The following is a 23,986-nucleotide window of genomic DNA, read 5'->3' as shown; positions in this document are numbered from 1 at the left end:
AGTAGCACGTAAGATGCTCCTACCCACCACGATCACTCGCATCGTACATGCGGGTTTACTGTTCCATACCCCAGATGCACTCTGATCTTGGCGCTTCGTGTAAAGATACTCACAGCTAATGGAATTTCCGTCGTCATAAAACCCGTGCTGAGACGTAGAGAATTTATTAATACACTATCTCCCCGACTGCCGCACCACAACTCGAGGAGTTTACCTCGGTTTCCTTGTAGTCCATCTCCCACACGCATTGGTCTAAGGTGAGTCTTTGAATCCTGTCGGAAATCATCGCACCGATCTGTAGGCAGTTTCGTCGTGGGTCATGCCGATGGGGCCTCTGAGTGCACAGTTCATAGACCCATTTCAAACGCATATCTCGAAAGCATCGCATCCATCATCATCCCTCAACATAGCCCCGTCAAACACAGGTAAACCCTTCTCTCCCCTCCCCCCTTGCTCGTCACGTTTGCATGTTTCCACGACACAGTTCTCATCGTGCCCTCTGCCCTCCCCCCCTGTGGTGTTGTCGTCATGGAAGATGGGGGGGGGGGGCAGCACCTGGGAAGATCTCCTCCACCCGTGTGCTTCTGTCGAAACCCAAGGGCAAGGCTTGCGTCTTGTTCTTCTCTTTCTCTCCCGTCCTTCCCTTGGACATCCGTCCCCTGTCTCGTCAGGTCGATCAACCACGTCCCCCATCAGTCCCATCCGTCCCATCTTGGGGGTTGCCCCCGACCCTTGTCGAGCTCGTCAACGCATCTGCCAAGGACGAAATAGATTAGTCTCCTCTTTTTCTCCTTCTTTGAAGCGGGAGAGGGCGAAGGATTGTCAACCACCTTGACCACCTCCACCACCACCACCACCACTACATGCGGCTGACTTACTCACAAACTCACTCCGGCCCTCCCATGCCGCATGTCATGCCATACTTTATTAGTGCGGCGTGCGCTGAGTATGCAGCCCCAAACTTAAGCAACGGCAATTGGGAAGCGGACGGAAGCCCCAAACGTCCCGTCGGCACCCCCACTGTAGCCTCCGGGATCGACACGGACACACGCGGGTTTCCGTCTCAGAAAAGAGGGAAAGGCGGCTCGGCTCTCATGGCTACAGATGACTCGTTTGCGGGAGGCCTCTACCTAGTCATATTGCAAACCAAACATCCCGGAGTCACACTTACACACACACACACACACACACACACCTAGCTTGCGGTGGAAAACTTGGCACCTTGGGTCGGAAACCCCATCGAGGTGTTCCATCTCATCCCATCCCTCCCCAAATTCAAGTCCAAGGGGACGCGCGGAAACGAGGTTGGTTTCATCCATCAGCGACCCGAGTTGGCCTGGACGGATCGCCACAGGCCCCCCGGCCGCCGGCATGCAAATCCCGCAAGAGAAATTAAATAACAGCAAGCATTATTCGTACCGCATCCGCGCGGGCTCGACTGTGGTAGTACCAATCTTGGACGGGGCTCGCTATCTCACGGAATAGGCACAGGTCGCGCATACAATACATACAATACATACAGTATATACGTAGATTACATAGATGGTACAGGGTTACGCACATGGTACAGATCAAGCGCACATAGACGTTTCTTTAGTCGGGTCAGGAAAGGCTGCCCGCGTCCGCCGCCATCCCGGGTATGATTCGTCGCCGCTCTCCCCTATGACAGGACGCTCTCGGCCGAAAGGCTGCTGCCGGCCCCGTTGTGGTCGTCGTCGCCGGCGGGCTCGAAGTCGTCCGCCAGTCGCCCGATCAGCTGCTGGTACGACGGCCGAAAGGGCCACGCCATGAAGGCCTCGAGCAGCTCCGTCCACTGCTTCTCGTTGAGCACCCGCGCGCAAATCTCGCCGTGGCCCGTCCCCGGCAAGCCGCCCTGCGCCGGGTCCCGCAGGCTTGGGCAGTTCGGCAGCACCCCCTCGGCCGCGCCGGGCCAGATGCGCTCGACGGACCGGCTGATCGGGTCGTTGCTGGCGCTGAACATGGACCGCTGCAGCATCTCAAAGGCGTCGCCCGCCCGTGACGTGCCGGGCCCCGTCTGCCGGAGCAGCGGGTGCATCGCCTTGGGCTGGATGTCGAGCAGCGTGCACTCGGCGTTGGGGAAGAACTCGTCCGCCCGCACCGCCAGCGGCTCGTACGGCCGCCGGTCCCAGAGCAGCGCCGACGAGTTCTGCCGGAAGACGTGCAGATTGTCGCGGATGGCCCGGAAGTCGATTGAGAGGTTCTTGCCGAGCGCCCCGACTTTTTCATTCAACGCCCGGTCGCGCGCCACGAACTCGGCCTCGGCGGCCGCCTTGTCGCCGTCGCGGTCGCCGTTGTCGATGCTCTGGCGCAGCCGAGCAGTCACCTTCATCTCCTCCAGGAGGTCCCGGTGTTTCACGAGATACTCCTCGAGGCGCTCCGCCTGGTGTGACAGGAACTGGAGGCGGCTCCGCCTCTTTGAGTCGAGGGGTCCGTCGCGGGACGCCTGCTTGAGCTCCTCGATCTCGGCGAAGTACGGCCGGTGCAGGTACGGCACCTGCACGCCTGCTTGCGGCCCGTCGTAGGCGGCGGCTTCCTCCTGGAGCCGCTTCGTCATGCTATGCTTCCGGCCCTCGGGAATGACGATACCGCTCGCCTTCATCCTCGCCATCGTGTCTCGCGCGCTGTCGATGTCGATCCACCGGTCGCGCACAAACCGGGCTTCGGGCTTGATGTCGAGCATCATGTCCCGGCTGGCGACCTCGGCGAGCCACTCGCACGCAAACTCGGCGTCGAGCACCGACTTCTTGCGGCCCTGGACGGTCTTGGCCAGGAAGGTGTACTGCTCGTCGGGGCCCGTCCAGATGAGCATGCGCACGAGACCGTATTTCTGGAAGAGGTTGCCGTTGCGGATGCTGCTTATGAGCTGGTAGATGACGAGCTGCGCCACCGAGTCGAAGGTGCGGTAGCGCTTCTTCGGGTAGAAGGCCAGGTTGGCCGTCAGGAGGAGGGTGTCGTTACGCTCCGGCACGGTGGCGGGGTCACGCGGCCGCGGGGTCTGGTTCTTGATGTGACCCAGCGCCTCGTTGAGCTCCTTCCACAGGATGCCGGACTGTGGCAGCAGCTGCGTGTCGGGTCTTTGGATGAGGGGTTCGAGGAAAGGCCGGTAGAGGTCTTCGTCGGGTTCCATGAGGATGTGGGAGCGCGGTTGGAGGAAGTCATGGAGCTTGGTGCTCCAGACGCCGGCGCCGGGGTTGATGTCGACGAGGTCGCAGCCGCGATGGCGCTCGAGCGTCGGGCCAATGTATTTGATGATGTCATCTGCAGAGATGTCTCCTAGTCAGCCGGAATGCTTAGGGTTGTCTCATACCCAGGATAGTGAGTCGGAGTCGGAGTCGGAGACGAGAGGGTTAGGAAGGGGCTGGCTCTGTACGCACCGCAGAGCTCCTCGCTGACGACGTTGACGCGGGCCTTGTCGCCGCGCGGCTTCTTCACATGTTCCTTGGCCTTTCCTTTCGGTGCTTTCTTAGCGGCCTTGATTTCCTTCACTCGGTCGGCCTGTGTGGTCCATAAGCCCAATTTGGCGAGATTCTTGGCCGTTGGCGTCTTGGTCTGGAGGATATCCTTGCTCAACCGCACCGCAGCGCCGGTAGCCGCCGCCCTCGTGAGCATACGGTGTGTGAGGAGAGGTTTTTCCCACGCGTGGCGGAGAGCAATCATCTGGATAGGGTGTGTGTGTGTGAGTTTGGTGGTTGGGAGGTGCCCATAGTATGTATGGTTTGTGAAGGTCAAAATGCGCACATGGATTATTCTGCCGGAATTCACCGCTCCAGTCGACCCACTAATATCCTTATCGATAAGAGAGAGAGTGGGTGGGGCAGGTAGGTAGGTGGTCCGTTGGTTCCTGCCCGAATGAATTGAAAGTGCCGAGAGACCAAGTACCCCGGAGAAGAAAATAAGTACCCTGGAAAAGGAAAATCATACACTCTACAATACTCGGTACATAGGTATTAGACCGGCGTTGTGACATGGTCCGTTTTCAACTTCGCACGGGTATCCTCTCATCATGTTTTGAAACCAATCATGCAGGCGACATGTTCCCTCTGGACCCGTGCCAGGCCGTCATGTCCCGTGGGGCAACTCGGCCTTCGCAGATTCCTTCGGGCCGTCGGTAGTCCAGTATTGCCGTGTACTGCCCCAGGCATCATTAGGTAATCCTTGCCACGGAACGGTTCACTACCCCGCGTTCGCTTCGAGCAGCATCTGTTTAGTGATTTCGAGTCAAAGTGGTATACTCGGTACGTATGCAGGGATACGGAATATTTTGTTGACGACGGCTAATAGCCGAGATAGGAGCCGGCATGGACGACGTTCGTCTTCGTCGTCACTGGCTTTGCCGCTTCTTCCGGGACCTCTCTCGACTGTCGTTCGCATTCAAAAGTGAAGGCTTGTTCGCCCTGAGAGAGGTTGTCGGCGCCGACGGAGAAGCTACAACTCTTTTAAAAGTGCCTTGAACATCAAGCTTGGCGCAACTCGCCATGATAGCCCTCAACTTTCTGGCCTTAGCATACGGCCTGCTGGCCCTTGTGGCCATCTTCGTCGCCCGAGTGAGTTTGCTTGACTTCCTGGCATTTTGTCCCCTTGCGTCTAGTTGACCACCCCCAAGATTATCGTCACTGGAGTCACCTGTCGAGTCCGCCATGTGCCGGGACCGTGGTACACTCGCTTCTCCCACTACGTCCTCAAGCTGTCCTCCCTTACCGGTCGACGCATGTATTATGTGCATTCTCTCCACCAACGCTACGGACCCGTTGTCCGCATCTCACCGACAGAAGTCGCCGTCGCGGACCCCGAGGGCTTCGTCGCCATTCACAAGATCGGTGCAGGGTTCCTCAAGGGCCCGTGGTATGAATCCATCAACTCACCCGCCGAGCCGGGCATCTTTGCCATGGTCAATCCGAAGCAGCACGCGAAGCGTCGGAGGCTCTTTGCCAGGGCTTTCACGAGCGCGTCCCTACGCCGCAACTGGGATCTCGTCGTGCGGACCAAGGCCGAGAGAGCGGTTGAGCGGATCAAGGCCGACGCTCTCAACGGCACGGCCGACTTGGTGAAATGGTGGACGCTCATGACCACCGACGTCATCGCCCACCTCTCCTTCGGCGAGTCCTTTGACATGCTAGAGCTGGGCCAGGTGATTAGATCCCTTCGAGTGGGGGCCTGTCTCTTGAAAACGTGGACATGCTGACCAGGATTTGACTTAGAAAAACGAGTACATCGAAGCCCTGGAATCACTTTTTGTAATGACGGCGATTCGCCATGAGCTGCCGATCCTATTCCGCATGGCACGTCTGCTCCCATTCAAATCGATACGCAAGGTCTTGACCGCACAGGATACGGTGGATCGTCATGCTGCCAAGGCCATGATAAACTTGCGACGGAACGGACACTCGGCCAACCTATTTGGAAACATGCTTGCCGAGAGCGAGGTCGACGAAAAGTCGGATCTGACGGAAGACCACATCAAGTCCGAGGCGGGAAACCTCATCGTCGCAGGCTCTGACACGACGTCGGTGACCTTGACGTACTTGATCTGGGCTGTTCTGAAGAGACCCGACCTTCAAGCCAGACTTGAGGAGGAACTGGCCGGCGTCGGTGACGAGTTGAACGACGCCACCCTCGAGCGACTGCCGCTGCTCAACGCCGTCATCGACGAGACACTCCGCCTCTACGGAGCGGCCCCTGGGAACCTGCCGCGGTCGGTCCCGCCGGGCGGAGCCACCCTCGGCGGTTACTTCATACCCGAGGGCACCGTCGTTGAGACGCAGGCTTACACCCTTCACCGGAACCCAGACGTTTACCCCGATCCTCTCAGGTGAGTCCAGGTGAACTTTAGCCCCTTCTCAAAAAAGCACTGCTGATACAGTAACCCCCCCCCCCCCCCCAGGTTCGACGAGACTCGGTTCTTGACCCCGGAGTCACTTACGGTGCAGCAGAAGCAACTGTATACGCCTTGGGGGGCTGGCACGCGCACTTGTCTTGGGATGCACCTTGCGCGCATGGAGCTTCGCCTCGCGACCGCCATCTTTTTCAGGAACTGTCGTGGCGTGCGGCTTGCGGACAACATGACGGACGCCATGATGGAGATGGAGAATTTCTTCCTGATCAGCCCGGCCGGACACCGTTGCGACGTGACCTTGAGGTAGTAAGATGAGAAGCTGGACAACTGTATCTTTGGTGGCCGTTTGATGTGTACCCTACAGACAGCTGGCGCACACCATCCGAGACGCGCCAGACACCGTTTCAAAGTACGTACACAACAAATGATACACGGCCCAAGGGAGACAGAGACAACTGCTTCATGTGGCTTGCTTTCGCCTGAGTCTTTTTGTATCTCCTGCGGGCATTGATAAAGTTTACATGATGGAATCTGGAGTTCGAATGACGGGATACATTGGGTACATTGGGCTCCAGAAGCCGAGAAAGGGGGGAGAAAAAGAAGAAAGAAACAAGGGCATCGACTACAGATTTCTGATGTTTCGTTGGAACCGACCGTTTTGAAGCATTTATCATTGCTGCATGAATATTTTGGACATGTATGACTGTTTCCTTTCTGAAATTCATGTACCAATATCCACTCAGACTAGTTTCACGGCGGTAAATTTCTAGGCAAGTTACTCATATACCCTTCATCTCATCTAGCCAGCCGCAAATCGAGCTTGAGAAATTGGACCTGATGTTCGCTGCCACTAGCCTCCAACCACAATGAAGGCCATGCTCATAGACTCAACCCAACCTGAGGATGCTCGATCCTTATTGGCCAATTTATTCAGATAGGAGTGGTGTGCTTATGTTTATCTACGGCTGACAGGGGTCTGTGAGTCCAAGGGCTGGATGTCCCTTTGACGCTTTCTTATCCCAGCATTTGCTTAGCCCCCACGATGTCAACAAATGGTTGGGCCAGACCCGAATCCTAGAAGCACATCCAGTTGACGCCACAACATGCAGCTAGTCGAAATCAGTGCACCTTTCAAGGGGTCAACGTTGGTCTCTGGCCGGCTGTCGGCCACTGATTAACTCCGGGGGAAATCTACATAGTAAGTCTCAGTTTAGGCCCTTGAGAAGAGGGGAAAGGGCCACTGTGATTCGTGCATGATGACAGCTGTCACTCTCTTTTCTTTACATGCTCATGACATTTGTCACAAGTGACGAGTTTGGAGACTGGAGAAGGACGGGATAGCACTCATTATAACGAAGACTCCCTCATTCACCAAGGCGATGGTCAATACGTACAACAGTGACGGACCGAGTCTCAAAACCCAGCGGTTACCGCTCGAAAAAGGCAGAAACCGGGTCAGACGTAAACTCTCAGCGATACCATATCCTTCCGTCAGAAGCTCCCTTCCATCATGTCTTGCAATCTCCCTGCACCGACTTGAAGCCTCCGCTCCCTGGCAACGAGTCGTTCCGTCTCGCCTCGAAGCTCATATTTCTTGGTCAAACATCAAGGACTGAGACAGCATGATAATCGAGGGGGTTTGGACAAGCAAAAGAGTCGTGATATTCCACGCTGCAGCTCCGCATTAGTTGGGATCTCAAACTGCTGCATCGCCAGCCGCACGCTGGTCAGGATCCGCTCTTTTGCCCAGAAACTTGGAACGTCGGTCCTTTTCCATCCAAACAGAACCCCTGTCTTCCGGGAAAGAGGGCTGGCACTCTTAGCAAACGCAGCCCGAGAGGCTCGGAAGCCTGGGCCGCAGCTACCGGATGGGATGCCGCGTGCCTCTAGTCTGATGCACCTGTTCTCGGAGTCCCGGCATGTTGCCTGGCCCATATCGAACAAGGTTGTTTTTCCTTTCTTTTCCGACACGCGTGTCAGCGCTCGCGGTGTCTTCATCGGGATCAAGCGAGTCCTTCTTCTATTAAGCTTGGCCCCCCCAGCCTATCGATTTGATCGCCGGGAGAGCTTACATTCCATTCCAAGATGCCCATCAGCAAGAACATGTCGACCGCTGGCCGTACCTCAGGCACGGCATCTGTGCTCGCGATAAGAAGTAACTCTACGCACTCTCAAATCGTCATCGATGTTTCCAAAGACCCTGCGCCACGGGTGGTGGCCTCAATATGGGTCATGATTTCAGTGTCGACAATCTTTCTGTTTCTCCGTGTCTATTGCAAAAAGATCAGATCCCGGGGTATGTGGATAGATGACCATATCCTGATAGTATCTTGGGTAAGGGGAAGGGGAACGATACCCGCCATTTCCCGCCAATATTAACGACGTATTTCCCGTCAGGTGTTTCTGCTGATTTCAACGGCCCTCTCGACGGAGCTCATGAGGCTCGGCTTCGGCAAAACGATCGACTTCACGCCGCATATGCACACCCTCTCATCCGTCAACATCGTGATCAACAGTGTTGCGTTGGCCCTTAGCAAGACATCGTTCGCCGTCACCATGCTTCGCATCTCGTCTGGACAATGCAAGGCCTTTATCTGGTTGCTGATCATATCGATGAACGCGTTGCTGGCTACCGGCGCTGTCGCGAGTTGGATAGCCGCTTGCGACAGGCCGGCGGACACGTATGAAACCGTGATCCCGGGCACTTGTTGGCGAGTCCAGGACTCAGTGGTGATGGCGATGGTGTCGAATGGTTCGTTGAATGCCTCATGATCGGCACAAGGGTCCACACTAACACACAGCTTTGAAGGCTATTCTGCACTGGTAGACTTCATATTGTCTCTGCTACCGTGGGCAATTATGCGGGGGATTGGGATGAAGCGTCACGAGAGGATCGGTGTTGCGATAGCCATGAGCCTGGGCATCATCGCCGGTTTGGTTGGTGTTATCAAGGTCGTTAAAATTGCGACGATAGCTGGGGGCGCAGACATTCCGTGTAGGTGTTCTCCACCAGACCCGTCTTAATCACTTGCTAACTCGGGAACTCCAGACCGGCTATCGCTGTTATTCATCTGGGCACAAGCGGAACCCAATGTGACGATAGTGGCCTCTTCGATCCCGGTACTGCGGGTGTTGTTCAGCGAAATGTACAGCCATTCGAAGTCGAGCGAGGGGGGCGGGTACATGAAATCAAACAGGCAAAGCGAATTTCATTATGAGGTCGGGAAGAAAAAGCTTGGAGAGGACTCCGAGACGAAGGTGACCGGCCAGAATACGTTGCAAGCTATAGGACCATCGACGACGACCACGTACGCCATGCGGGCTAGGGAGAATGAAGTCGGATACGATACCATAGACGAGATAACGCGGGGGACACACCAACACTCCCTTCGGGGATCTGAGAGCTATGAGCTAGAAAGAATACCAAGATAGTTGAAGGCAAAAACTCGAATTCATGCAAAACAAGAATATACAACACCAGATATTCGCTGATCGTCACCGCCTTTCTAATGACTATAACAAGCAGCGCCTAGCCAAGTGTACTCCCTATAACACCTGAAGACACTTCAATTCTTCTGGTTTCAAAAAGAAGAGTTGAAACAGGATTTTGCGTTCAATTCCTGATATCCTCTCACTCGCCCACACTCTCAACACCCGCCACCCCGACCCCGACCCCTCTTCGCACTGCCTATTCTGGCCTCGACAACAATAGCAACAGTAATATAAGACCTTACAGAAATAACACCTTGTATCTCACGCGTCACGTGAGTTTTACATGTACAATACCTCTCTGCTTCTGCCACCAGGAAAGAGTCATTTTTGCCAACAAACCAAAGCACTGCGTAATGCTCGGCCTTCTAGGTAGAGTTAATCTAGCAACTCAAAGCCTCATGAAAAAGGACTTTAAGATGCATGTATCGGAAAAATTGCTGGTTGTACTGCTATAACGTTATAATTTCCGTCTTAGGTTTTTGTTTCCAATAGAAAACCTTCCTGAATAGCCTGCAGCTGTATCTCGCAACGGATCTATTTGCCATATCCGTAACGCTCGCAGCGTTATAAAGCCCCATGATATATAACCTGTCTATTAACTGTGATTTCGAATAGTAACTTCAATGCCGCATTATAGCACTAAAGGGTCGATGGTCTTTGTGACATGGAAAGTTTGAAAGGAACCATTCCCTGATTTGTGGCAAGCAGATTCAACTGGTATACACATCTTCTATATTCAGGTACTATCTGGTACTTCAACTATGTATGATTGTAGTCCGAATTTAAGTGGGCTTGACTAAGATGGAGCCGATCGACTGAAGACCAACGGCGTGCTCACCAGCCCCCAATGTGGTGAAGTCTCCGGTAAGGTTGGCATTTGTGTATACCTCGACACTGGTGCCGGCACTTACTTGCACCGTCTGGATGTCACCAGGTTGCACGCCGGCGTCCTCGAAGAAGACTGAAGGGAACCCGCCTTGTGGGAGGGATATGCCCGGTATCTTGGTGCCGTTTCCGGTGAAAACGGACGCACCGTTACTAATGAGTGGCACGGGAATATGGTTGGCGAAGCTGAGCTTGAGGACGTAGGCAAAGGACTCTGCCGGTTTGGGCGGAAGCTCAACGACGAGCGCGTCTGGCTCTTGCGTCCAGCTCTCGGCGGCAGCGTAGTCACCGGCCGAGTCGCCAAGCAGTTCTACCGTGGTGAGGCCGGCAAGGTCCACGCCGGCACCGGAGCCGAGGCTGGCAATGGAAACAGTGGCGTCTTCCGGCCACCCGAGGACCGTGACGTATAGGACATCCTTGGCCTTATTGCGCGTGAAGCGGATGTCACTGCTGTTGCCGGTCAGCGGGGAACTGAAGGAGCCGCCGCCGGCCTTGTTGGGTCCTTCGCCGTAGATGTCCCACGCGCGGGTGCTGTAGATGGACTCGCCGTACCGCCCGAGGTACGCGCCAATGTCGAGAAGCACCTTTTCCTGTTGCTCGGGAAGCACGCCTGCCGCAGTTGGGGAGATGTTGAGCAGCATGTTGCCGTTCTTGCTGACGCGGTCAAGGAAGGAGTGGATCATCTGGGTCGAGCTGTAGTAGGCGATACCGACCGTGTAGCTCCATGATGATGCGCTGATGGCATCGTCGGTCAGCCAGTATGGGCGGACAATATCATCCGGGCCGCCGCGCTCAAAGTCGGCCACGGCCGACGTGTTGCGAAAGCCGTTGTCAAAGTGCTTATAGGATGTGAGCACCTCCTTGCCCCACTCAACACCGCGGTTGAAGTAGTGGGCAAGGAACCCAAGACGTTGTGCTTCGCCAATGTTGCACACGAACTTTGGGTTTTGACAGTACCCCGGGCTGTCGAGGGAGAAGTCATTCCAGATCATGTCTGGCTGGACGTGGTCGAGGACCTCGAGCTGCTTGTCAAGCCACCGCTGATCGGCCTGATCCTTGGGGAGCTGGCCGAAAAGAAGCTGCAGCTCCGTGTCGTTCATCTGGGGTGCGAACTCGTAGAAGCCGTTCGTGTTGAAGGCTTGATGCATGGCGATGAGAAACTTCATCCCGCTCTGGCGAACGAGGTCGGCCCAGAGCTTGACCAGATCGATGCCGGGGCCGTGTCTGACAGAGTTCCACGTGTTGACTTTGCTGTCCCACATGGAGAACCCGTCATGGTGCTCGGCAACTGGCCCCGCGAACCTGGCACCAGAAGCGTTGACGACGGCCATCCAAGCGTCGGGATCGAAGGCCCCGCCATCACTCGCCAGGACAGGCTTGAACTCGACGTGATTACCTTGCAGGTCGTCCGCCCCCAGGATGAAGTTTTGGTAGCCCCATTCCTCCGGCGGACCGTATCGCCGCGTGTGCTCTGCGCGCACATCGCTGTCCGGCTCATAGACGTTGCGGCCGTACCACTCGCTGCCGTACTGTGGTGTAGTGAAGGCACCCCAGTGCCAATATACACCGAACTTGGCATCGCGAAACCATTCGGGGGAGGCATTGTGCTTGTCTGTAGACTCCCAGGTCGCTTCATACGGCCCTTCCGTCTGAGCGGTGGCGACACGGGCGAAAAGGAGAGACGCCGCCGCCGTGAGGAAGGCTGTCATGGTGCCTAGTCTTGCGATCATTGTGATAGAAGAAGAAGAATGACCAAAGCTTGCCAGACAAGATGGGAGACAAATGACGGAGTGGTGAGCATGGCGGCCTTTTATGCCTTGGGCCCTTCATCCGAGGAGTAGTTCTTTTGGTGTGACATCCCAATGCCAACTTTATTGATGAGATGAACACGCCTCCGCAACATAAGAGCCGATCCCATAACACATACGATCATTCGGGTGATGTCGTATGTAGCATCAATGCCGGGATAGTACTAGACCTAGGTATCATTATTGATTTCCGTGACGCGGGGAACCCTGTCATGCGCTTTAAGAAAGTTGACGCCTCAACGTGCCGCACTATACGTTGATTGGAGCGCATCTACACTCGGCGGTAGAATTAAACATCTCGGGATTCCCCCCCGCATCACCTCTATTGAGAAGGGCCCGACTGGAGGTTATCTTTATTAACACGGCCACGGTTCAAATTACTACGTAAACACCGTTACCTCTGCTGTAACGCTACGCACGAAAACACCTGATAATACTCAACAGGACGGAAACCACCTTATGAGAACTGTAAACACTAACTCTACTTGGTGTGTTAAAGCTGAAAGGACGAGGAATCTGATGCTCAAAATGACAGGAGGTCGTAGCTGCTTGCATACCACTATAGCTTAGTGTAAGATGAAAAAAGCAAGACTTTAAGTCTCAGAACGAGAAGTATCTTGGATTTCTTTAGAATCAGTATGTCTAGTTATCATAGCTTGGCAGTTTTATTGTAGATTGACACATGTAGCCAAAATCCAGTTCGCTCCAGGAATATACGTTGAGATTGGAATCATCTCAAATAAGATTAGAATCTCTCTTGTGTTCTTTGAAGTATTCTACAGCCGCCCAGGAATTGTTCGTCCGCCCGGGCTTGTCTTCGGATGTCTCCTCGTCTGGCATGTGTGTGTACGCATCACGAGGACTCACCTCGCCCATAGTCAATCAGCCTCAGATAGCCCTCATGAAGCATCGACATTATCATCGGTGCGAGTGTCAAGCAGCCACCATGTTTCCAAGTCCCTGTCCACCTGCCCTGAAAGGGGAACGATTCCCTCTTGAATCTTCTCATCTTCCAAACGCCAGAGCTCTCTCATTGGAATCCAGGATCCAGAACTTCTCAAGGGGAAATTCGTCATCGCTTGATCCGTTTACAATAGAGCTCTTTATGCACTTAGGTCTAAACGAGACCATTCGCAAAAGCAGCCCATAATACTGTTGTCGTGCCAAAAGCGACGCCGTTAATTGCAAGCAGCAATTAACGCCTTATGTAGCACAACAACTGTGTAGTACTTTCAATGATAGTGCCACGCTTGTAAAAAGATCTACGTAGTAAGACCCGAAATGAGAGGTCTTTTCAAGTGTCTCAGTTACACCGTATCAGTTCGATTTCCCAAGGCACAAGTCCATCGATTCTCTCCAGTCAGCTGGTATCGTGAGCCAGTCATAGCCGGATTCGGAGCCAGCAGCCGGTATAGGAGGATGCATGTGTGGGTAGTGGGGTAAGTCAACACATGAGAATTAATAACGAGTCAGAAAGGCCAGTCGAGGCCGATATCGAGGGGCGTGTCATTGACGCAAGGCGTAAAAGGCGTGGCCAATGCAGCAACGTTCCTAAAAAGAAAACTGCTTACCGACTCGTGAAGACTATGGATTCTGATGATTGAGGGTCCTAGCAGTACATCGTGTGAATTAGACTTTCAACTTGGCAGCGATTTCTAGTCAACCCTAACCCTATAGATTTCTTAGTAAGGGACTGACTGATGCAACAATGTCCTTATCCATGGTACCTCCGTTATCTAAGTTCTATCCAAAACACCGATCACGTTCTGAGGCTATTCCGCAGTGACTCATTCGTCTCGTTGATCGTCAACTCACTAGTACGGCAGCTTATATAAAGCTCGCCTATTGAAGCTGTCGCCCGAACCTTACTGACACATTCTCCATAAATCTTCCCTCACAACACTGTTCCAAAGAAAACACGTTATGGAGCTTCCTTACACCACCGTCGATGTCTTCACCGACAGGCCCTTCGAAGGAAACCCCCTGGCCATTGTCACCATTCCCGCCTCCGTAACCCTGACGGAGAAACAGAAGCAGGACATTGCGAGGGAATTCAACTACTCAGAGACTACCTTCGTGCATGAGGACGACGACCCCGCATGCACCGAGAGGCGCTTCCAAATTTTCACTACGACCCAGGAGCTCCCCTTCGCAGGCCACCCGACCGTCGGTACGGCCGTCTTTCTGAAGCCGCGCGGCGTCAACAAGCTGATGGCCAAATCCGGCCCGATCGACATTACCGATGCGGGTGCTGACTCCGTCCGTGCCGCTATCCCCCACAACGCCCGCCTTCACCAAAAGCGCCTGAGAGACCTCGGCCCGGGCCCTTACAGCGACGCGGTCGCGCAGCTCGCCGAGGCCGAGGTGGACGCGCCCGTTTTCAGCATCGTCAACGGGATGACCTTTGCCCTCGTCGAGTTGCCCTCGCTGGAATCTCTGGCATTGGCCAAGATAGGGCCGATCAACTTCCACGAGGAGGAGCTTCTGGAAGAGGGCTGGCGCGACACATTCTTGACGCGATACTATTTTGTGCGTCTCGGGGCCGAGACCGTCGACGGCCGCGTCGTGCAGAAGATCAGAACACGGATGATTGAAACTGATATGGAGGACCCAGCTACGGGGAGCGCTGCCTGCGCGCTGTCCAGTTATCTAAGCCTGAACGTGCTGTCTGAAGAATCACTCAGCTTCGAGATCACCCAGGGCGTCGAGATGGGTCGCAGAAGCCACATCTACGTCGACGTTAAGGTCACGAAGGGCCCCGACGGCGAGCGCAAGCTTGAGACGTTGCATCTTGGAGGCAAGGCGACCCGGGTCATGAGCGGCACCATCTTTCTGAAGTCATGAGCAAGTACTAGGAAGCGTCGTTGACTGAAAAATATAGACATGCGACATCGATGTTCAGTTATGTAACAAAGATCAAAGGTCAATGGCTCTTCTATAGCACAATATCTGTCAAAGTTCTGGAATAGCGGTGTAATGTGAAAGTGGCCAGCCGGCAGCTTCATGCGAATGAACGTGGTGTTCCGTTTCCGCAACCGGCGCCTGATTTAAGTTCCGTGTGACCGAGAATTTCCATATGCTGGTAACTAATGATTGATAATTAGTTATCGCGGGGCAGGAGGGGCGCATATTATGCCGACAAGAAAACAAGATGCTGTGAACACCGAAACACGCCGAGCCCAAGATTCCGGGTTCAGACGCAAGATTCTGCACCAGCTTGGGAGCTGTCGTCTTTGTGAGTCTGATGCCCGGTCTTCCCGAATTTAGTTGTAGCCGGCGGCCGGAGATATAATCTACAGAGTCTAGGTCTTGTTTTGACTATTATAGAGTGGCGCCAGGAGGGACTCTAGAATATCAGTTTACCTGGTAACATGGCATCACATCTGTGACAACCCGTAGGAGAACTAACTGTGAAGATGCTTTCCCCCCTTCACAGAATTCGAACATTCCAGTCATTTTCATAGATTAGCATCTGCTACCCGTCGCAGGGTATGATAGGCATGCAGACAAGTAGTTTTTTCTCAATGATATGAGCTCAACTTTATCTTACCAAGTATTATCTGGGCCACTCATTAGGCGTCCAATTGCATACAATGAATTGTTGGCCATTTACCAATTTGGCTACGAGAGGGCAGAAGTTATAATGAGCCCTCAATTTAAGCCGAGTGGAACATCAGTCTGTCGTGCCTTATGGAAGATATGTTGAAAACGAGCCAGTGGAACTCCATTAGTCTCGTCGGGTCATCCTGAAGCTATTCGCAACTTTTTCTTCCGCCTGTTTCTTTTTCCTTCACCGTTATTATCCTCCCTTGACTGCCGCTGCACTCCACAAAGGTTATTTGTAAGCCGGCAGAGATTTCCTTCTTTTGGCCCACAAAATGGATACCAAGAACGGGGCGTCTATCCGGCTTCAATAAGGGAACATGTCTTATCGACTACCGACTGGGGAAGACGAGGGTGTATCCATGGCATCTATGACCTGATCGCCGCGGCCCTTTGGGTCAAACAAGCGTATCCATGACATTTTCCACGTGTTCCTCGGTCAAACTGACGACTTGATGGATGTCGATGGGGCCGGCTGGGGTCCGCGCAGGGATGACAGAAATGGCGAGTCAGCATGAACCAACCAGTCAATGAATGCCGCATCGTTGGGCCCAGTATATGACGATGTGATTATTCATTGCGTCATGCAGACACTCCTCGAAGCAAATAGCTCGGGCCCCACGATGGTTCGAAATCCCTCTTGGTCAAGTATAAGGACCGAGACTGCGCAAGCAAACGGGGACTGGATATACCAAATTGGGATTACATAGCCTCATACAACTTCCACATTACAACAAAAACAAGAAAGCACCCGAAATCACCCTCGCCATGGCTCCCACAACTACCAACACTTGGTCCATCACCGGCATCGACAAGGACAGTACCAACTGGGACACTCTCAAGCTCAAGAAGGACGTCCCGATTCCCCAGCTCGGCGACTATGATGTTCTCGTTCAGATCGAGGCCGTCTCCCTGAACTACCGTGACTTGGCCATCCCCAAGGTTGGTAATATCCCTCTGCATGCATTCACCATTGCCCGTCTCACTCACACCTCGCCCAGGGCCTCTACCCCTTCCCCGTCAGCTTCCCCCGCGTCCCGGCCTCTGACGGTGCCGGCCATGTCATCGCCGTCGGCTCCAAGGTCACGCAGGTCAAGGAGGGCGACCACGTCGCAACCCTCTTCAACCAGAACCACTTTGCCAACCCCATTACCCCCCTAGGCGTGAAGAGCGGTCTTGGCGGCGCTATTGACGGCACTCTCCGCCAGTACGGCGTCTTCCCCGAGACCGGCCTCGTCAAGGCGCCCCGGACTCTCACCCCGGTCCAGGCCGCCACGCTGCCTTGCGCGCCGCTGACCGCCTGGAACGCCCTGTACGGCCTGCAGTCCAAGGCGCTGAAGCCCGGGGACTACGTATTGACGCAGGGCACGGGCGGCGTAAGTCTGGCCGCCGTCCAGTTCGCCGTCGCCGCTGGCGCCATTGTCATCGCGACGACGTCGTCCGCGACCAAGGGTTCGCAGCTCAAGGAGCTCGGCGCGCACCACGTCATCAACTACAAGGAGACACCCAACTGGGGCGAGGTCGCCAAGTCGCTGACACCGGACGCCGTCGGCGTTGACCACATCCTCGAGGTCGGCGGTCCCGGCACCCTCACACAGTCCCTCAAGGCCATCAAGCTCGAAGGCGTCATCACCATCATTGGCTTCCTGTCCCACCGCGAAGGCCCCAAGGACCAGCCCACGATGCTGGACGCCCTCGCCAACATCTGCACGGTCCGCGGCATCTTTGTTGGCTCCAGGCAGCAGTTTGAGGAGATGAACCAGGCCATCGACGCCAACAAGATCAAGCCCGTTGTTGACAAGAGGATCTTTGGCTTCGAGGAGGTCAAGGACGCCTACCAATACCAGTGGGATCAGAAGCACTTTGGCAAGGTCGTAATCAAGATTTGAAACATGTATAACAAGACGATTGTACGTTAGATAGGTGTAACTTGGTATGGCTCCATCGAGTAAAGAGGGGCATACTGGAACAACCTAATGCAGTCATGACCACCAAATAGTCAATCCTCTCGCGTCCGTGATTGAGTCCCGTGAATGCAGCAATGGCGAGCAGATTGGCCCGAGGATGGATTGGCACGGTTTTGTAATTTAGTCATAACAGGATATATTGTCTAGCAATCTGATTTGGTATCCCTCCTCCACGTATCGCTCCTGGAAATTTCCATCATTCACACAGCTGATCGGGTAAAGATTGCCGTAGATGCTGCAAAATGAACGCCTGCCTCCCCGCCCCAAACTCCGGGTGTGCCGACCGAGATGCCATATTGTATCAAGACTTGGTGCTCTGCTCTTGCTCGGAGACGTCCTCGATGCGTCTGTCAATGTTTGCCTTCGTCGACTCGCCGTTGCGGAGATTCCGTCCCTGGGGAATGGGACGACCTGAGGCGTCCCAGTCGCGGCGCTCGAGGTACACTGGTTCCCCCGTCCGCATTGAAGCCGTTCGGATCGTGGTGCCAGAGGGGCTGCATTCGTGCTTGCGAGCCCATCGTTTCTCCTCAGTCCTGCCGTTGCGGGTGACGGAAGAGGAAAAGGAGATGGACGACGAGAAGGAAAAAGGCATCGTCAGTCGATTTGGCTTTTTCGTATTCTTGATACTTGCTCGTCTTGACGTGTGATTTCTTCGTTGAGGTTAGCAGAGGCAAGGAAAACGACACTGTCTCTCGATGCGGCACTTGGGGGAGAAGAAAACAGGGTGAGACATCCGAGCTGGTCGCATGATAGACCGTGGCACCGACATCGAGTTACTCCACCAAATACGTCATATGAGGTGATGATGGCTTAGTCATCAGACCTAGATGTTTCCATCACATGTTCTTCAGTCTTGGATCTCGGCATTTCTGATGGGTTCTGTTAGTTGGGCCCGGAGACTTTCATGTGGGATTTCGCGTTATAGATCTAAGCGTTATAGATCTACATTGGGGGCTAATATCAGCTACAACCAATATAAAATGGCCTTGAATGCTGATCTTATGAACTCTATTCATCCATGTGGTTGGTGCATGGATGGCATAGCCTCGAGGATTTAAAAGGTTCTCTATCTATTTCCGACCCCTTGTTGTGAACTCATCGCTATGCCCCACGCTTCTCGAGACGAAAAGTCAGTCCGTTGGACGGTCCGTTTTAGAAGGAGATCTTTCTCGGACGCATCCCAACAGCTTTTGCCCAAAGCTGAACAGCAATAGATTTGCCTGCCCGCACCTTTTCGCTAGTATTGTTGGCTATGGAGACTGTTGAGTAGTCGGCAAGCTGCGGTCTACAGAAGGTTGTGTTGTTGCCGAGTCAAACTAATAGTGATGATTTAACATTGATGTTGGTGTACAATCGTTTGCAGGCATCACTACATAGCAATATGACACAAGATAACGGCCCATTCCTGGCCACCAAAGACGCCAGTCCGTGTCTAAACAAAGCCAAACTCCCTGTCCAAACTTTCCGCCAAAGTGATGGAACTGTTCAGAATCCAACTCACTTCCCTGCTCAATGGCGTCACATTCTCCCCGACCATGCAGCTCATCTGGGTTCGGTCTGCACCCTTTTCCCACTTCCCGTCGACTAATGTATGCGTCGGCAGGCCATATTCCTTGGGATCAACCTTCTTATTCTTCAGCAGACCACCGTTATACCAGAAGGGCTCATCCCGCACATCCACATGCCCTATAACAAAACTGCAGACTCTTTGGGCAGTGTCATTAACCATTTCCTTGAACCAGCCGATCATAGAGCCGTAGTGCTTTTCGAAAGCGTAGCTTGATCCGCTGAGTTCGAAGCCGAACCACCAGGTCTCCTTGTCGCCATAGGTCAACTTATAGGAGACCTCCTCACGCACCTCATAGGTATTCTGCCACGCTACATGAAGCAGGCCCATCAACACATCCAGACGCGACTTGTCGACGACCACAACCCCAGAGTCCCCCTCCTCGGCATAGTCCTCGGTCCAGACGAGCGATTTGTTGAGCGTGGCACTGGGCTCGTGTATTTGCGACTTCCACCACTCGTGACGGTCGGCGAAAGCATGCTGCCAAATCAAGCGATCGTGGAAGAGGAGAGCACCGGTCGCTTGGTAGGAGGGATCAGCGAACAGTTTTTCTGGAACTTGTACAAAAACAGAATCCGCGTCCGAGAGGATCACCTCCTCGAAAGGTGCGTAGAGCGCTGCAAAGGCCTTGATAGCCCAACCGCCTGTGGCGAGCTGCACCGTCGTATCGTCAACGACACTGAGGATGTCAAGGAACTGGACATCGCCAAATCGAGACTGCAACTTCGCGCGTCCCTCGGGTGGGAAGTCCTCGTCGCCGGCATAGATTATTTGAATCGTCATGTTGCTGTTCAAGATCTCTTGCAGTGAGCCAATGAGGTGAGTCGCATATCTCATGGTTCCCTTGCCTGTCGCAATGACGAAGCCCCGTGATCCCGGAATGATGGACGAACGCAGGTCTGAAAAGGGGGTCTTGCTACCCGGACGCTGCGGTGAATTCTGGATGAAGGGAAAGCAAGATCCGATTGCGCTCTCCACCATTTCGACAAGGACTTGGGTATTCGCAGACTTGGGAGCGTTGTCGATGACTTTGACCCATTCTCGGGCACGCATGACCCGTTGACCGAGGTCGTGGAACTTGTCCTTGTAAGGGGGTTGGATTGGGTCCTCAATCAATGCTTTCGCCTGTTCCATGATGAAATCTGCCTTCTTCTGCCATATTGACAGAGATTCCTCCTTGGGCTTGTCGGTATGTTTAGGGTGGGATGGCGCTTGCGTCACCGGCTGTGTGGGTGACGTAGGATGATAGGATGGTGCGAAGATAGATAACGAGTACAAAAGCATTAATAAAAGACAGACGAAAAAGATTGTCGTTGTTATCCGTGAGGATGAAATGGCTACGAGGAGCATGCTGAATCAAGGAGAAACTGCGAAGCGCAGTTGAGAAACAGGGGATTTTGGTGACGAATGTGTCGCGTGGGAACAATCGAAGTGATTCGAAAACGGGGAGTCTCCAGCTCTACCTACTACTCTAGAATTCCTACAACCCCGGACAGGCCAACGTAATAGCGTAGTAAGGGCAGTGGGGTATTTTCTTTCAAATGGGATGTCGATTAAGTCGATCAACAAACCAGGCGGCCAACCAGAACTTAGCGTTGGTTATGTTGGCGAAAGAGGCTGACCGTCGCCCAGGAGGGGGATGAGACAGAACAGGGGTGGGAGCTCAAGATAAGGACGCTTGTGAGAGATTGCATTCTGAGATGCGGCGTGCAAACTTACATGTGCCCATTGCAGCCGCCTTTCGGACGCATTTCTCTACCATGTTGCTGTTTTGTCTCATCATACTCACAGCTTCCTGTCGAGGAGGTTCTTTGGTCGCCGAGACCCGACCCGCGGCCTCGTTCACTTATTCTTATCATACTCCGTACACTCCTTGCCAACAGAGCGTTGCGCTAGTCTAGACAGGGGTTCGACAGGGCTGGACGGCGGCTACATGTCTTGGCTCTCCCTTTGCCGTTGGACGGTGTGCAATCAGAGCGCGGAAAATGTACTCGACCGACGAAATGCTACTTCGTACCAACAAGACATGTACTACTTGGATGGTTATCTATCTTGGCAAACGACCGCCAGGCAGGCCGACGGGCTAAGCGGCTGGGACACTTCGGTTGGTCACCGACATGCCCAGGTACCGCATTCTTTTTCTTCTTGCCCGTCTCTCCCATTTCTCTTCTGTCTTTCTCGTCCATTCAGTTTGGGCATGCCCTTCCTTTTTGCCTTACACAGCATCTTGCCAATAATACACGCCTGCGTCCTTGAGCTTTCAGCTGTCTCTATCGCCATGTCAAAACCACCCAGGTTGATCCTGCTTTTCATTTGCTCGCTTTTTCTGTTTACGGGAGCCTCCCAAGGCGAGACTTGTTACAGCTACAGTGGATTAGCATGGCCTAATCAGAAGGTATGCGAGGGTTCCAGCGCTTGCTGCGGAGTAAAGGACGATTGCATGCCGAACCGACTATGCAAAAGTCAAGACCTTCGGGATAATATCTTGGTCCGAGGACCTTGTCTATCAACTCCGTGGGACAGGAGCAATTGCGCACAAACTTGCGTATTCAGTAAGTGTGCTGTCATTGCCATTTGCGTACCATCGTGGCTATATCGTAACTGCTAACAACGAAACCCACTGCCAGATGAGACAACTATTAACACGGGCTTCGTCACCGACGTTTTCCCAAGAGTGGAAGACTGTGGCAACAGCACCTACTGCTGCATGCAGGGTAGTGAGTCGTGTTGCGACTCCTCGGCAAGAAAAGTGTTTCTCGATGATAACGGAGTTTTGCTCTCTGCTGCTCCCAGCCAAACGACTTCGTCGAGTGTGGTTAGTTCCACAGAAGCAACTTTGACCACTGCGAGTTCCTCCCAAACGTTATCCACAACTGTTACTTCAGAACCCACACAAGATCCCGTCGATGGGTCCGACTCTGGAGCCAACGAAGCGCTCGCACTAAAAGTTGGACTAGGGGTTGGAATTCCATTTGCTGCGATGGTCGTGGGATTGGCTACCTGGCTGATTACCAGAAAGCTGCGTAAGAAGGACAGTAATGCCTCTGAGCAGGTTGCTCCCACCTCATACGGCCCTGATGAAGGACACGGCGGATATGCCAAAGGATCGACATATCGAAGCAGTCCGTACGTATCCTACCGGAGCTCGAGTCCCGCGGGATTGAATGAGATGCATGAGATGCCGGGGAGGCCAGACGAAGGCTGGGATGGGACTCCACGCGAACTTGCTGGCTCCGAGTTACGGGGCGGAAGGAATCACTAAGGTGGCCAAAAGAAAATGACGAAGAGCATTGGGCGTTGGTTAGCGAATGATATTCGGAGAAAGTAGAGTTTGGGTCTGCTTTACAAGACGGTGTTGCGATTTCGAGAGCGCCATATATGCCATCGATTTTCAAGAACTCTTCTCAATGGAATATAATTTAGACTCAATGTTATGAGGGTAATCCACTAGCCCAATAGACAGTCAGAAATTTACTCTCTGCTTCCAATTCCGGAAGTCGAACTGGGGTGTTGTGGTTGAGACAAATTCCTAGACACCAGGTCGACGTCTTTGTAGCCTGTGAAACACTTTTGACTTCCTTACATGCCTGCTATCAACTTTTTGCCGATTATGATTTGGTAGTAGGATGAAGGTGGTTTAAGCTGCTACAATCTTTTTAGTAGTCACCCGGTGTCATTTGTTAGGTCCTTACAATTGTTGCTGAATCGGCGCACCGCAGGGAGACTTTGTGTGGGAACGTCTTGACCAGACCCCTATGAGTGAATGACAGAAGCCGATACGCGTGCCGCTTTTGCCGCTAGGCGCACCCGCCGGCTATGCAGACTGGGGATAGCATAGTTAGCCATGCCGATTGTCCGAGTGTGCCCGCTTTTCGCCCAGAAGCTCTGTATCACCCTGAAAGGTGCTCGAAGACTGTGATAAGCTTGGAGCGGGAAAGTTGAGTTATCGTTCGTTCATCCTTACGAGCTAAGCTGCCCATGACTATTGTTTAGGATGCGCAAGCTCCCTGCAAATGAATCCCGTATCGGCTTTCGACGTTGGATCGTGGATTACCTTGTTGGCTGTGCTTCACCTCTTATAGGGACCCTACTGATCGGACTCGAGCCAGACACCGCGCCAAAAGCAGCCAGTTTCAAAAAGCTCCAAAACAAGGAAAAAGAAATTAAGCAGCGCATTGTACAGTTACTAAAATTCAAATATTACTTGCTACGTATCAACAATATAGACCGCGGTGACTTTTTCTAGACTTGCGTATGTCTACGGGTTCATATAATGCAAATGTAGAGGGCTACAACAAGCCCCCCAATAAGATATCATCACCCAAGACGACTTAAGATACGATATCTAGATCAGGATAGAGAGGAAGTGTCGTTAAGGCATCCAGGGTAGAAGGCGTGTCTTTGTTTTTCTACGTTAGAATTTAGGAAAATCCAAGCCATCTCTATGAGGGATTCTAACCGTCAGACTTCGGTTAATCCCATATTTATCAACTATAGCCATGCTAATACTGCTGAGATTATTGGAAACTGGCACCTTCTGCTCCTAATTTTATTAAAATAGCAGGCCTGACGACAGAAACTGCCATTTGTCTAGCCCTAAAACTTGTGGTTATGGTTCCTATAGTGGAGGAGCTTGTTAGGACAGGTATGCTTAACAGTCAAGGAGCAATGTTAGCCACTAGCAATGCATCATATGGCAACAACAATTTTGTCTTATTTGACGGGACAGAATAATGAAATGACGCGGAACTGATAATAGCTACGATGCCAAGCAAGATTTTGGTTAAACTCATGATTGTGTGGGCTGTGA

At 53.3% G+C, this 23,986-nt stretch overlaps 9 protein-coding genes across 9 annotated transcripts; 5 read left to right on the top strand and 4 right to left on the bottom strand.

Moving 5' to 3' along the window:
* Window positions 1-1,660: 1,660 nt before the first annotated feature.
* On the bottom strand, window positions 1,661-3,678 carry GLRG_11405 (uncharacterized protein; the record flags this gene model as incomplete). Its single annotated transcript, XM_008102089.1, has 2 exons — window positions 1,661-3,279; window positions 3,396-3,678. 2 exons carry the CDS (start codon window positions 3,676-3,678, stop codon window positions 1,661-1,663), a joined length of 1,902 nt encoding a protein of 633 aa, XP_008100280.1.
* Window positions 3,679-4,496: 818 nt separating this feature from the next.
* GLRG_11404 (cytochrome P450) lies at window positions 4,497-6,161 on the top strand (the record flags this gene model as incomplete). The annotated part of the gene is made up of 4 exons (XM_008102088.1): window positions 4,497-4,565; window positions 4,610-5,149; window positions 5,220-5,830; window positions 5,903-6,161. The coding sequence occupies 4 exons, from the start codon at window positions 4,497-4,499 to the stop codon at window positions 6,159-6,161; spliced, it is 1,479 nt and encodes a 492-aa protein (XP_008100279.1).
* A 1,778-nt stretch (window positions 6,162-7,939) lies between these two features.
* On the top strand, window positions 7,940-9,286 carry GLRG_11403 (uncharacterized protein; the record flags this gene model as incomplete). Its single annotated transcript, XM_008102087.1, has 4 exons — window positions 7,940-8,188; window positions 8,252-8,606; window positions 8,664-8,849; window positions 8,904-9,286. The coding sequence occupies 4 exons, from the start codon at window positions 7,940-7,942 to the stop codon at window positions 9,284-9,286; spliced, it is 1,173 nt and encodes a 390-aa protein (XP_008100278.1).
* An 842-nt stretch (window positions 9,287-10,128) lies between these two features.
* GLRG_11402 (alpha-L-fucosidase) lies at window positions 10,129-11,961 on the bottom strand (the record flags this gene model as incomplete). Its single annotated transcript, XM_008102086.1, has 1 exon — window positions 10,129-11,961. The coding sequence occupies one exon, from the start codon at window positions 11,959-11,961 to the stop codon at window positions 10,129-10,131; it is 1,833 nt and encodes a 610-aa protein (XP_008100277.1).
* Window positions 11,962-13,962: 2,001 nt separating this feature from the next.
* On the top strand, window positions 13,963-14,883 carry GLRG_11401 (phenazine biosynthesis-like protein; the record flags this gene model as incomplete). Its single annotated transcript, XM_008102085.1, has 1 exon — window positions 13,963-14,883. One exon carries the CDS (start codon window positions 13,963-13,965, stop codon window positions 14,881-14,883), a length of 921 nt encoding a protein of 306 aa, XP_008100276.1.
* A 1,527-nt stretch (window positions 14,884-16,410) lies between these two features.
* GLRG_11400 (zinc-binding dehydrogenase) lies at window positions 16,411-17,531 on the top strand (the record flags this gene model as incomplete). The annotated part of the gene is made up of 2 exons (XM_008102084.1): window positions 16,411-16,584; window positions 16,644-17,531. The coding sequence occupies 2 exons, from the start codon at window positions 16,411-16,413 to the stop codon at window positions 17,529-17,531; spliced, it is 1,062 nt and encodes a 353-aa protein (XP_008100275.1).
* A 379-nt stretch (window positions 17,532-17,910) lies between these two features.
* GLRG_11399 (uncharacterized protein) lies at window positions 17,911-18,201 on the bottom strand (the record flags this gene model as incomplete). The annotated part of the gene is made up of 1 exon (XM_008102083.1): window positions 17,911-18,201. The coding sequence occupies one exon, from the start codon at window positions 18,199-18,201 to the stop codon at window positions 17,911-17,913; it is 291 nt and encodes a 96-aa protein (XP_008100274.1).
* An 840-nt stretch (window positions 18,202-19,041) lies between these two features.
* On the bottom strand, window positions 19,042-20,460 carry GLRG_11398 (uncharacterized protein; the record flags this gene model as incomplete). Its single annotated transcript, XM_008102082.1, has 1 exon — window positions 19,042-20,460. One exon carries the CDS (start codon window positions 20,458-20,460, stop codon window positions 19,042-19,044), a length of 1,419 nt encoding a protein of 472 aa, XP_008100273.1.
* A 994-nt stretch (window positions 20,461-21,454) lies between these two features.
* Window positions 21,455-22,438, top strand: GLRG_11397 (uncharacterized protein; the record flags this gene model as incomplete). Its single annotated transcript, XM_008102081.1, has 2 exons — window positions 21,455-21,728; window positions 21,804-22,438. 2 exons carry the CDS (start codon window positions 21,455-21,457, stop codon window positions 22,436-22,438), a joined length of 909 nt encoding a protein of 302 aa, XP_008100272.1.
* Window positions 22,439-23,986: the final 1,548 nt, after the last annotated feature.

Source organism: Colletotrichum graminicola, assembly GCF_000149035.1.
Source record: "Colletotrichum graminicola M1.001 genomic scaffold supercont1.86, whole genome shotgun sequence".
NCBI lineage: Eukaryota > Fungi > Ascomycota > Sordariomycetes > Glomerellales > Glomerellaceae > Colletotrichum > Colletotrichum graminicola.
Note: the sequence above shows the minus strand (reverse complement) of the source record. Positions and strands in the feature narration are given on the sequence as shown.